General features: G+C 46.9%; 7 protein-coding genes across 7 annotated transcripts; 2 read left to right on the top strand and 5 right to left on the bottom strand.

Annotated features, from left to right (window-relative positions):
- Positions 1 to 51: 51 nt before the first annotated feature.
- PSV08DRAFT_242344 (uncharacterized protein) lies at positions 52 to 576 on the bottom strand (the record flags this gene model as incomplete). Its single annotated transcript, XM_066092284.1, has 1 exon — positions 52 to 576. One exon carries the CDS (start codon positions 574 to 576, stop codon positions 52 to 54), a length of 525 nt encoding a protein of 174 aa, XP_065949916.1.
- A 406-nt stretch (positions 577 to 982) lies between these two features.
- PSV08DRAFT_242343 (uncharacterized protein) lies at positions 983 to 1357 on the bottom strand (the record flags this gene model as incomplete). Its single annotated transcript, XM_066092283.1, has 1 exon — positions 983 to 1357. The coding sequence occupies one exon, from the start codon at positions 1355 to 1357 to the stop codon at positions 983 to 985; it is 375 nt and encodes a 124-aa protein (XP_065949915.1).
- A 1636-nt stretch (positions 1358 to 2993) lies between these two features.
- PSV08DRAFT_168812 (uncharacterized protein) lies at positions 2994 to 4771 on the bottom strand (the record flags this gene model as incomplete). The annotated part of the gene is made up of 3 exons (XM_014219258.1): positions 2994 to 4019; positions 4053 to 4618; positions 4672 to 4771. 3 exons carry the CDS (start codon positions 4769 to 4771, stop codon positions 2994 to 2996), a joined length of 1692 nt encoding a protein of 563 aa, XP_014074733.1.
- A 1849-nt stretch (positions 4772 to 6620) lies between these two features.
- On the bottom strand, positions 6621 to 7676 carry PSV08DRAFT_367095 (uncharacterized protein; the record flags this gene model as incomplete). The annotated part of the gene is made up of 3 exons (XM_014219259.2): positions 6621 to 6682; positions 7012 to 7406; positions 7453 to 7676. The coding sequence occupies 3 exons, from the start codon at positions 7674 to 7676 to the stop codon at positions 6621 to 6623; spliced, it is 681 nt and encodes a 226-aa protein (XP_014074734.2).
- A 730-nt stretch (positions 7677 to 8406) lies between these two features.
- Positions 8407 to 9396, top strand: PSV08DRAFT_345868 (Alpha/Beta hydrolase protein; the record flags this gene model as incomplete). Its single annotated transcript, XM_014219260.1, has 1 exon — positions 8407 to 9396. One exon carries the CDS (start codon positions 8407 to 8409, stop codon positions 9394 to 9396), a length of 990 nt encoding a protein of 329 aa, XP_014074735.1.
- Positions 9397 to 9573: 177 nt separating this feature from the next.
- Positions 9574 to 10498, bottom strand: PSV08DRAFT_253889 (uncharacterized protein). The gene has a single exon (XM_014219261.2). It carries the CDS (start codon positions 10488 to 10490, stop codon positions 9669 to 9671), a length of 822 nt encoding a protein of 273 aa, XP_014074736.2. The 5' UTR covers positions 10491 to 10498; the 3' UTR covers positions 9574 to 9668.
- A 508-nt stretch (positions 10499 to 11006) lies between these two features.
- On the top strand, positions 11007 to 12420 carry PSV08DRAFT_406359 (acyl-CoA dehydrogenase/oxidase; the record flags this gene model as incomplete). The annotated part of the gene is made up of 2 exons (XM_014219262.2): positions 11007 to 11373; positions 11427 to 12420. 2 exons carry the CDS (start codon positions 11007 to 11009, stop codon positions 12365 to 12367), a joined length of 1308 nt encoding a protein of 435 aa, XP_014074737.1. The 3' UTR covers positions 12368 to 12420.
- Between the last annotated feature and the right edge of the window lie 450 nt (positions 12421 to 12870).

The raw sequence follows: 12870 nt of genomic DNA, 5'->3' as shown, positions 1-12870 counted from the left end.
AGTCTGTGCAAACAGCCTACGCATGCAGCACTTTCCTAACTAGCTAATTAACTAGGTAGTTAGTGTAATCGTAATTTGAAACCGACGATCCAGCTGCCCAATTTTCGCTTTGCCAATTCCATTGATGGCTGATAAAACCTCGGCCTGATCCCCTTTTATAACAATATCCAGCATTGCGTCGAGGTCCCTCCCAGAAAACACAACATCTATATCCTTTCTATGTGTAAAGCACATAGCTGTTTGCCATTTATGTAGAAGATACCATGAAACGTGAGCTACGGTCTTCGCCGTCGTCATTGGTTCAGACTCGCCAAGCAATATTTCTTCGTCTAGGTCTACTAAATCATATTCAATCTTCCCATTCTGGTAGACAATGAAAGACTCTTCATCAATCATCTTGCCTTCTGGTACAGTCGTCATTGCACGTGCGGTGTGTCGGGCGGCTCGAAGAATTTTTTTTCGGGGAATGCTTGCCAGGTTCAATGCGAAACCCTTAGAATAACCTCCGCTTGAATCACTTGTCAAAGGTTGGGCGTTCCCAGTTTGTGCCGCATTAAGAGCGAAAATTAGATCCATTGTTGCTTCGTCCACCTGACCTCAAGTAACGTGTGGTATGATACAGTGCGAAGCTTGAATAGACTAGTAGTAATATCTTCTAGTAAGATCGATGAAATACAAATCACATTAGTACTTCTGTGGCGCTGCAATAGGAGACAAATTGCCTTTTACATAGCGGCCCTTTCGTATAATCAGCTTAGCTTAGTCGCAAGAGTAAGCAATGTTAAAGTAGTAGAAGCGCTACAGATTATACATACACAGCATCAATTGCGTGAAGGTACTAAGTTAGGACATGTAATGCTGACAATGTTTAGGTAACTATACTACTTGGGGATATGCTTACTTGCAATTGTCTTAGTGTTATTGCTCACATACGCATATAGAAACGCGTGTACACGTAAGATAGAGTAAAGGAACCAGCTAGCTAATACATTTTCGCAACTGGTGCCATCCATGGTGCTCTTGCGGTGTCTGCTGCCTGAACATAGCTTACTCTTGCAGCCTTGCCTTTTGGCACCGATGGGCCAGCCTCTGCTTCCGACTCAGTACTCTTTTGCTTCAGGCCACGCCTCACCGTACTTGTGGATGCCGCGGCTTCTGCTGTCTCCTGCGCAGCATTCTTGCTCTTCCGACCGCGCTTCCCTTTAGCTTTAGCCTTAGCTTCTTTGGCTGCCGCCTCTTCCGCTCGCTTCAGCCGTTTATCTTGGAGATGGTCATAGCTAAACACTTGCCCGGAACCCTTCTCGAGTATGTCGGCTCTGGTTGATCGTCGAGACTTGGCTTCGTTGTTGACCGCCATCAAGAGCTGGATATGGTTTTGCTGGAGAGTACTTTTATTTAACGACAACTGGGCAGCTTTGGCGAGTTTCAGCAAGTGTCGCTGCAAGTTCCGCTGGCTATTTTCGTCAAGAGCATGTGCGTCCTTCTTCAAGATGAGATTTTGCAGCAACAAAAGACCGTCTGCTGACACTAGTGTTATAGGCGTTTGCAGCACTACATCTTCTTAATAAGATGCTTCGTTAGTTACTGCAGGAGCTACTTCCACTAGAGGTTTCGGCATAGTCCTGAGTACTCTATCTGGGTTAAGCGGGAACAAACCACTTATAGCAAAGCCAGCCTTAATATTCTTAGCTATAAATGCTCGCTCTCTAGCTAGCTTATATAGATAGGTAAAATGCTCTTTACTAATAGCGTTAACGCTGCCTTGCTCTAATCGTTCGACCTATTTACGGTAGGCCGTCTTTAGTAGGCTAAATATAGCAACGTTGTAAGGCTGAAGCTTATAAGACGTATAAGATAGAAGATGGTATAAGATAATGTTATTTGCAAAACAGTACTCTAGGATCTTAAGCGTCTTATACGTTCTAAAGCTGTTAAGGATTAGTACACGCGGTCTCCTATTAGTACGTTCCTTAGTCTTAGGATTAAACACGCGCTTAAGCTACTATAAGCTAATATTAGAGTCTATATATCTGGATTTATTGCACGTATAATGCTATCTAGGAGTAGGAAAGGTAGTCTAGTTACTATAGTGGGTGGTAGCCGGCTAAATAATTATTAGGTTTAGGTACCTACTGTTAGCGCTAATGCACTTAATAGTAGTTGTAACGGCGCAGGCAAGACTACTCGGATCAGTATCGGCAGTAGTGTCACTCAGAGGCATATGGGAGTGCGTGGGACAGCAAACGAGCCTTGATTCGAATAGACACCTATAGGCCTTGTACGAAAGGATATCAAAAGTCTACAGAGCTAGCTACAGGGAGTGTCTCAATATATACCTGTCCTAGTCGGGTCCGAATCGGATCCGACTAAGAACGAGTAGCTGATGAAGGGGCGGCCGATACTTCCTTGGATCCGGCTCTGGGATTGGTCCGATACTTGGCGAGGCTGTAACATCGTTACACAGCTCCACCACCACTACGCTCGCGTTGCGGCCGCGATATCAAGTTACCAGCTAGTTAAATATCGATAGGTAGATTTAATTATTAATACTAATAGATTATTAGCACTAAATATGTCGCGATAAAAGCTTTTCTATAAAGCTCTACAGCCTCAGTTTTATGATGGTTTTGGTGGGGCAGATCGGGCAGGTAGCCGTCCGAGGCACATGACCGTCCGGCACGGTAGTGATGTCCGCGAAATTCTAAAGTGGTATAGCGCCTTTTTAGCAGCTAAAACCACACACCTTTAAAAAAGCATAATCTTACGTCGTTGTTGTGTTATTGCGTTCTAACTATTGGAGGTAAGCTGCAGCTCTTGGAAGTATATATACTCTTCTTTCTGTTACTTTATTAAAGTGTGAAGTAGTGGTGTTGTAGTGGGAGTTTTGCTTATAGTTAGTTACACTTAGGAGTGTGAAACCGATCGGACTCAACTATGTGAGAGCTTTCACAACAAACGTTTGAAGCATCATTTAATAGACTTAGTATTTAAACTTACAATTTCGCTGGTAACACACGATTCTTGGAGGAAAATTCCTTCATTGCCATTTCTTTCACCACTTTCCGTAGGACCTTTCCGTTTGCATTCCTCGGGATTGCTTGAATAAACTTTAGACCTTTCAGGTTCTTGTACTTAACAACCTTCTCTGATAGCCATGTCATGATTGCAACATCATCCCAAGATTTGGTCGCCGCGAGACCACCTTTGGGAACCACGAACGCAACCGGAATTTCGGAGCCGATCTCTTCTGACCAAGCTCCAACAACCGCAACATCTTCGACCAACTCATGAGTGGCTAGCAACCCCTCAAGCTCTGCCGGAGCTACCTGAAAGCCTTTGTACTTGATCAATTCTTTTGCGCGATCGGTAGGGATGAATCGAGCTTTTTCATCGAAATATCCTACATCGCCAGTTCGTAGCCACCCATCGGAGCTCAAAACCTCCTTGGTTGCCTGGGGGTTCTTCCAGTAACCTTTGAAGTTCCCAGGACTATGGATGTATATCTCTCCAGCCGTCCCTTGGGGTAACTCTTCATCGCTGATAGGTCCCGCTCCGGCTCCATCCTCAAAGGGCAGAATTTTGGCTACCACATTGGGATAAAGTGGATCACCTGAGCCAAGTTCGTCATTCCAGTCGCACCAACGTTTACCGGTTATACCTGGTCCGGCTTCAGTCAGGCCATATCCCAATCTGGAAGGCATATTGTAACGGTCTGCCAAAGTTTGTTGTATTTCCGATGGTGTTGCAGCGCCACCAATGACGGCCATTCGTACGGACGATAGATCATATGGGATGCGCTCTCTGATGAGTCGTAAAGCCATTGTCGGAATCATTGTCACTATTGTAATTTTTTCCTTTTCAATGGTTTGGCACCACTTGGTAAAGTCAAATTTTGACATGACCACGACTGGAATGCCGCCGTACAAATTGGTGAGTAGAACATACGAGAGTCCGTAAGCGTGGACAAATGGAATCACCATAAGGGCCTTATCACCACTAGGTGGAGCATCTGGAAGATTCTTGACCTTCCCTAAACCCCCTTCTGGGCGAACCTGTCCCCACTCCGCAGCTACTCGTATAAGGAGGTTCGAGATGAGATTATAATGAGTCAAAATGACTCCTTTTGGGACTCCAGTAGTGCCAGAAGAGTATAGTAGAAGAGCCGGGTCCTGCTTAGGCGAGATCTTGGCTGGTTGAAAGTGCCGCTTGTCGGTGGCTCTGCATATTGATTTCCAGTGTTGAATAGGCCCGTTTAATTCAGTCTGTGACCCAAGGGTAAGAATATGTGACTCCGGAATTCCGACCTGAGCGCAGACCCTTGCGATAGCATGAACGTTGGTAAAGTGTGTCACAACGAGTTTTGCTTCCGCAGTTCGCAGCTGTTTCACGAGCTCCTCAGGGGCGTGACCTGGGTTCATTGGGCTGAAGATTGCTCCGATCGATGCAGTACCAAAAAGAATTGGTAGGACATCGATATCATTCTGAGAGATTACTGCAATCATATCGCCTTTCTGTATATTGAGAGTGGTTTGAATGCCTGCCCCAAAAGTAACAGCATGTTGCTCAACTTCTTTGAAAGTATACTGCCTTTGCAGGTCGTCCGCATCTTTGATTATTACTTGATGTCGAAGTCAGAAGATGTCTTCAATTGGCGTTGAACAAGGCTCTTACCTAAATCGTCGGACCATTTTCGGTCAGTTCGGCCGAATATGAAAGAGAAGAGGTCGATCTCAGGCAGAGTAACGGACGGCAGCGGGGATGTAATAGGCATTGTGACGGGACAAATGACAATAAAGATGAATGAAGCCTTACAGGTGTCCTTAAGTAATGTTATTCCAAAATAGCTTTTATGCTGAGGCTATCAACCGCCAGTACCCGCGCAGGGTCCGGAGAAGGCACAATTATCGCGGCCTCCCAGCCCGTTACAGCGAAAAGCATCTCCATACTTTAATGAGTGGGATTCTGGGGAATGGGGTCACCCGAGATTCTTGAGTGGCGTGGTCCGAAAGCCGGGGACGACTATGCCACGATGTACGTCCTGGCAGGAGCTGAGCCTAGAGAGTCATGCTCTGAGATGGACCTAGACCCATACGGGCAGAAACAGGAGAAAGAAGCGAAACTGATTGTTGGTAACTGCCACGCTAATGTTTGGGGGCATGGGACCCTGCCCAGAATGGTGGAGACGTGGAGACCTCGGGAATTTACCCCGCAACTACCCCAAGGTCCGACTGTCCCGGACTAATCCTGGGGCTGTGGCGTCCCCGTGATTTGTTCCCAGAGGCTTGGTCCACTCTTAGCATCTTCTTAGCCATATGAAGTTGAAGTTTTGAGGATAGTGCTATGATGTCTTAGGGTCCTCTAGCGGATTTTTAAGTTTCCGAAGTTCGTTTGTGCAATTAGTATTCTATCTATGGCAGTGAAACCAGAGGAGGCCAAATTATCAGGTTGTAGTAGTGGTAGATCTCAGATTGCACGGATCTAACATTGCTTCCTAACAGAGTTCGCAACAAGCAAGTTGATCGGCAGATTGATTCGCGAACGTGCCACATCACGCTCCGTGGCATCATACACGTCCCTGCCTCTGGCACGTTCGCGAATCAATCTGCCGATCAACTTGCTTGTTGCGAACTCTGCTTCCTAAGTATAATTCGTCTCTATCTCACCAAACCTATGTCTTGTACTTCGTATAAGGCCGCTACTATGCTAGACGTTTGCAAGCCCTAAGTCAATAGGACTGGGCTTGACCTATAATTTCTATGCTCGAATATCTATCGCAGCGGTGGAGATGTGCGAATTGATTTCATGGAGCAATGGTAATTTGGGATTCTAGGGTGAAGTCCAATGTGCCACTGATGACCAGGCTATAGCGCCCTTGTCGATGATGGTAGCAGAACAGTCTCTAGAATATGACTGATCCAGAGATTTTCTCCTCGTTGAGCTACCAAGAGCGGTCTGGACCTTGCTAGGACATGAGAAATAGCGGTCAGGTAAATCGCGAGTCTACCAGGTATCCGGAGTAACCCACTATGCGGCTGGACTGTAAAGACCGTGGAATACTAGATATGCGTGCGGGCACGACGCAGGTCTCCCCGTCGTGGCGTTGAACGAGAATTGGAAATAAAAAATGTACCGTCACTGAGGCGCTTCTGATAGGTCCCCGCAGGTTACGGCCGTGGCAAAATTTGAACTACCTGAGCAACCACATAATTGCTGAGATAGGATTATACCTTGTTAGAAGGTCTTTAAACTTACATATCAAGAGGAAGGCACAAATGACGAGAGCGGAGTTCGTCTCTTGAATGCCTTCCACTGGAGTCGCTGTTGGAGTCGTTGAACATGCTCGGTCGAATCAAACCTGTAACCCGTTCGGGAGACTAAGTACCTATAATGCGATGATATTTTATAGGACGCGTAGAGGGAATTTATTTCAAGCCCCGACTTTCTGGGTTACTATATAAGGGTATGGTTTAACGTTGCTAATACTGAACCGTGCATCTGCGTTGAGTGTGTCACTTTACGGTACGCCACTTTGGTAGCCTAGACATTGTGCTGTTTTGTCCGGCCAACTACTAAAAGAGAGATATTGATTGTCATGTAATAGTTGTTAGATGGCTAAGAAGTCAGGTTCCGCGATCACCCGCATCTTTTTCGCGTTTCGCATCCAACTCAACTACAATTTGGCCTTGGTAAGGGATATATAAGTAGAAAGTAGAAGAACTAGAAAGGGCCAATGGAGAAGTGTTGTCAAGTAGTGGGCTATGGTTTCTGAGCTTTGTTTATGTGACAATTATTTAGTGACTTAGGAGAGTATGAGCCGAGCTACTAAATACAATGTAGTGTATAATCATTATGCTACCAATTGCGTCCTTCTCACTATGGACCTTTGCAATACTACACTAAACCAAGTTACGTAACTCTAACCTTGCCGGAGCTATGACGACCATCGGAAGGCACTGGTAGCCTCAGTCAGGCTTGCGTACACAGTTTCGAGCTTCTTTAGGTGCTTCGCACTATGCAGAAGATGAATATACTCCGCAAAGGCTTTCGTATTACGGAATGACAAGTGTGCGTCTACACTAGTCCTTCCGATCAGCAGCACAAATACTCTAGTCTTCTCGGTCGTTCCTGGAATATCCACATCTTCTTCCACCCAGCCACATGTTGTTGCTCGGTAGGCAGTCTCTTCTCGCTCAAGGACAGCAATAAAAGCACTCACATCATTCGCTACCTTTGTCTTGTCTTCGTTGGAATATGAGGTTGGAAAGTACATGTTTACAATCTCTGTGGCAATAGTAGTGGTACTGCCGAAGATTGCAAAAGGAGTATTAGGGTTAAAGTAAGCATGATAAACCCGAGGGGCTCCTCCAAGTAAGTCGCTTAAGCGTGACACGAAGTATTTGTAGGCACTAGACAGGTCAGTCACACTTCTCGAGGAGGATAAGAAGCACTTACTCAGAGTCGATAAATTTTCGGTGATGCTCCATCCTATCCCAATCAATAAACCATCTCAATACATTTTTATTCTCGACTTGACGACCCCAGTAGCAACGCTGACAACCTGGCTGAGAGAGTAGATCCTTGAGAAGTTCAGCATGCAGTCGGCCATCGGCAGTCGATGTATCGTCAAAGGTCTTTCCCTCTTGTATAGGCAGAATTGCAATTTCGGTTACTCCCATTTCGAGTTGGTACAAAGGTGTACGAGAAAAAGATAGAAAGTCGAGAATAGAATACGTTGAATAGGTTCAAGGTCGATACCTAAGTACAGACTCGGGTACAGGTTCCCCGCGACACAATAAGCCGGTTTGCCTCGGAGTTACCGCGATGATATGCGTTTAACTAGGCTAGTAGTACAAATATGACAACAGTCGAACCAACAAGCCTGTTGAGGGCTTCGGGGCTTTGAGTCTTGAATGCCTCAGCAATAATGGAAAGCGCACTCGGATTGATACAGTTTACCTTCGTTTCATTAATGCGTGGTTTTGATTCAACTACTCCTAAGTCCCATGTGGATGTTATGTAAAAGTAAGGTGGGTTCCCCCGAACACTTGGCGTGCTACTCGGAGCTCCCAGTGAACCCACTAAGTCTCTCTCCGTCCACGGTATGCGGTGGGTCCCAATTCGCCACTAGTGGCGCTAAGGAGACCTTAATCCATTTCGCTGTGCAATTTCGTGCAGCTTTGGGCTCGCCTGGACTCCTGGGCGGAGAACAGTAACTGCGTCGGATTTTTGCTCGCCGTACGAGTCAACTCCGACATGACTTAGGATACCATAGGCCGGGACTATTAAAGGTCGAGTTCCATCCAGTCCCTGCTTGTTTTTCCACGTGGACTGAACCCAAAGATATAATTCATTAAACCTAAACAAACGGTTTAGAATTTTCCTGCTCGCGATAGCCCAAATATCACCATGGAAGCCTTTGAGAAGAAAACGCTTAAAACCACTCGGGGATATGTCTACACGTACTACACTATTAACGGCGACGACTCGTATCCCACGCTCTTCTTTCAGCATGGCTGGCCAGACAATGCTGGAATGTGGAAAGACGTCGCCGCTCCCCTTTCTGTTACCAAACATCCCATAATCGTCCCTGACCTTCTGGGATACGATGGTACCGACAAGCCTACCGATCCTGCTGAATACAGATGGGACAAGATGTTACCGGATCTTATCGAGATTGCCGACAAGGAGAACAGGGCGAAGCTGATATCAATCGGCCACGACTTTGGCTCGGTCTGCGCCTCTCATTTGTACTGTTACTACCCTGATCGCGTCGTTGGTCTTATCAACATCAACGTTCCCTACGCTCCACCCACTCGACGGCCATTCGATCTGGAGGGCTTCAATGAAACGGCTAAAAGGCTCTATGGCTTTCCCTTGTTTGCGTACTGGTATCTATTTACAGCAGAGGATGGACCGAAGGTCTTACAACAAAATTTGAGTCGATTGTATGATGCCCTACACGGACAAGGCGACACCTTGAAGGAATTGTTTTGTGTCCCTGACGCCCTCCGCAATTACCTTCTTCACGAAGAACGTAACATTCCCAATCGACCCTACGCACAAAACCTTGAAGCCAGAAATGCCTTTATTGAACGTTTTGAACGTGATGGCTTTGAGGGGCCACAATGCTGGTACCGAGCTAGGTATCTCGGTTACCAATACGAAGTCGATAAGGATCTTCCTGAAGACAGGGACATTGTCAATGTTCCAGCATTATTCGTGGGAGGCAAAGATGATTTTGTCTGCCGACCTGAGGCCCTACAGCCGCAGATTGAGGCGGGACTACTCCCAAAACTGGAACAGAAACCTTTACTGGATGCTGGTCATTGGACTACACTTGAGGTCCCAAGAGAGTTGGTTGCTCATATCAAGCAATGGTTGGAAATGAATTTTTAATTACTTCATCAAGCACTAGTTACATCGTATCTATATATATGAGATAGCTGCACAATTCACCACCTAGCACTTACATTACTTGAGCTGTTAGTGTCGCTACTCGCTACTCGCTACCTTGATATCGTTCCATTAAAAAGAGGTCACGAAGCTCATATTGGGTACAGTCAACGGTTATGCAAAATATGAACAGCGATAAATTGAAAACAACATCCCAGACTGAAGGCGTGCATGTCCAAAATGGCCAGCATGCGATGGGTGCACAGCTATAATTTCTAGACCAACTCCATTCCGCCACTGACTCGTATATTGTTCCCTGTCACATAGTCTGACAAGGGGCCTGCCAGAAATTCAACTACACGCGAGACATCCTCAGACCGACCTGACCGACGAAGTGGGATCTTTCCCAAAAGGTCGTTGCCACTCAAGCCCGGCCTCGCTGCAGCCTGTGCGACGATACGAGGGGTCTCCACATACCCTGGAGAGAGGGAGTTGGCACGTATTCCTTTGGGTCCAAGCTCAACGGCCAGCGACCGCGTGTATCGAATTACAGCGGCTTTCGAAGCGCCATATAGCGCCTGCTTGCCCCCAGAAACCTCCATCTCAGCGTTGATGGTAGCGATGTTGATGATACTCGCGCCAGGACATCTGAGGTATGGCGCGACTGCTCGACAGCAATTCACGGTCGACATCAGGTTGAGATTCACCACGCGGTGTGTATCTTCGTCGGTTATCGAGGTGGGAGAACTCCGTTCAAACGGAGCCACTGCGCCGCCGGCATTGTTCACAAGAATGTCAATGTCAGGCCATTGGGCTACGACCTGGTCGACCGCGGCTTGTGTTGCTGCGGTGTTGGTCACGTCAACTTGAATGGCGATACAATCGACGCCCAAGGCGCAAATATCGTCAACTACTGTCTGTCCATTGAGTTTGTCATTCCATTTCTTCGCCACCTCGAGATCGATGTCAAAGATGGCTATATCTGCGCCGAGCCGAGCTAGGTGCCGGGCATGCTCGAGTCCCATGCCACCGGCAGCGCCCGTTATGATTGCTCTTTTTCCTGCCAGGACTTGTGGCATGGTTTTTGATAATGACATATCCTTGCGGGGTGTGGTGTTCAAGGAAGTGCATTCATGAAAGATCCAGGAGAAAGTAACGAAAACGTGAATAGGTATCAAAAATCGCGGCTTAATGTATCTAGTGTGATCAGAGCGAGAGGGTAGCTCGTGGAGAATCAACTTAAACAGCCATGTACAACAGTTGCCAGAAGACCCCCTCGGTAATACCGGATAATGCGGGGCTCCAACGGCCCCGGAAGAGCTAAACCGTCTCACCCCCGAAGGGGTGGCGACTCCGGGACTAACAATGGCTGGAACAAACCTAAGCTTCGCCATGGCCGGAGCCCCGCTTTCTGTAGCGCGGCTTCAGATTCCCACCATCACAAAAATGTGAACAGGCTGTTCCACCTCACACACGTGATCAAATGAAGGGCATATATATTCAGGTGTTATGAACTCTTCTCCAAGATGATTCTATCTTCAAGAACTCCCCAATCTTCCGCATAATTTGCTTCCCCAAACCCCAGCCCCCACCCCCCGACCTTCATCTTGACCATGGCCCAGATTCCATTCTCCGAAGCTCCATACGCCCGTGGCCTTCCGTGCCCGCTTTACACCAAGTCTCATCTTCTATGGCAAAAAAAATGTAAAGCTTTCTTGGACAAGAATTATCATCCTTTCGCGGCTCAGTGGGAGGAAGAAGATAATGTTTCCGATTCCTACTGGCAGACCTTCATAAGCGCGAACATGTTCGTGCCTTGTATGGCCATGCCTCTTCCTTGCGATTGGTTGAGAAGAGTCGGGATATGTGACGTCCTGGGCACCCCGATCGAAGAGTTTGATACTCTTCACGGTGTTATCTATTACGATGAGATATATAGATCAGGGTTGACTGGTCCCTTTTCAGTCGTATCAAGTTTTAGTAAGTTGATAAGCCCATAAAATGATAGGTACATATGCTAACATAAACCACAGCCATTGGATCGCCTTATCTTATTAGACACGGCTCGCATGAGCTGCAAGAGCGCTTCCTTCCAGATATACTTCTGGGGAAGAAGACGTTTTGCCTAGCCTTGAGCGAGCCTGGAGTTGGGTCTGATGCCTCACAGATATCTACAACTGCTGTTAAGTCCGCTGATGGCAAAGAATACATTATTAATGGAGAAAAAAAGTGGATCACATCAGGCATGCGTTCTGATTATTGCATACTAGGAGTTCGTACAGGAGGCCCAGGATCAAAGGGCTTATCAGTCGTTGTATGTCCGCTCAAGGACTATCCTGGCGTTAGTCGCAGAAGGATTACCATGTCCGGTCAAATAACTGCGCTCCATGCGCATATAACACTCAAGAACGTCAGAATTCCGGTTACAAACCTTGTGGGCGAGGAAGGTAAGGGCCTGAAATATGTCGTTTCAAACGTGAATCACGAGAGACTGCTTCTCGCAACCAGTGCAGCAAGATTTTCTAGAGTGGCATTATCGACCGCGTTCAAGTATAGCATGGAAAGAAAAGCGTTTGGAAAGGCTCTCTTAGATCAAGCTGTGGTTCGCCATAGATTTGCGAAGGCGGGTGCACAGCTTGAAGGATTTTGGTCGTGGGTCGAGCAGGTGGCCTATCAGTGTTCAAAAATGTCAGAGGAAGAAATCAATAAGGTTAATGGCGGGGCAATCTGTCTTTTGAAGGCTCAAGGTGGCATTGTGTTCCAGGAATGCGCAGAAGTAGCATCTTTGATTATGGGGGCCGTGGGTTACGCAAGGAATGAGTCTGGTTCCCTAGTTGAGAAGCTTTGGAGAGAAGTGATTGGTGTGAGAGTCCCAGCTGGAAGCGAGGATGTCATGCTTGACCAAGGCATCAATCAAATGAGGCGATCCTATCAGGATGACTTGGGGCGTCTGGGGGAATCAAGCAAGCTTTAATGCATTTAAAAACCTAGGCAATAAATTATGTCTAATCTTATTAGAACACATTAGAACACATGAGTCAGCCTTGAGTGCACCACACCCCTACCCTTGAAGGTCATGGAATTCTCTTACTTAAGAACGACGAGTGGTGAATGTCAACTCAGTGGAAATAGCTATGAAGTTGCACATACACGCAACGTTATTGAGTCTTCTTCCCTTGAACACATGAACACTGAGAATTTGACTGAACTTCCCAATTTTTGATGACCGCTAAGTACCTGGAGACAGCGCAGGATGAGGAATGGCTCCAGAGAACGGTCAAGGGGTAAAGAAGAGATGAGGCAGCTCTTTTCCCTAAGATCCTTCGCCATTCTTATGCAGATCCCTCGTTTACACGACCTGTTGCTTGGGTAGGAACCTGGATCTTGGTTCTTCCAGCACGGCCAATTGTATTAGCCAGTAAACTCGTTTCGGCTACGGGAGGCTGCAAAATCCTCCAAACGAATCACAACGTTATA

The sequence above is a fragment of the Bipolaris maydis genome (genome assembly GCF_028858645.1).
Source record: "Bipolaris maydis strain C4 unplaced genomic scaffold PSV08scaffold_1, whole genome shotgun sequence".
Taxonomy (NCBI): domain Eukaryota; kingdom Fungi; phylum Ascomycota; class Dothideomycetes; order Pleosporales; family Pleosporaceae; genus Bipolaris; species Bipolaris maydis.
The sequence above is the reverse complement of the archived record's forward strand: the minus strand, read 5'-3'. Positions and strand labels throughout refer to the sequence as shown.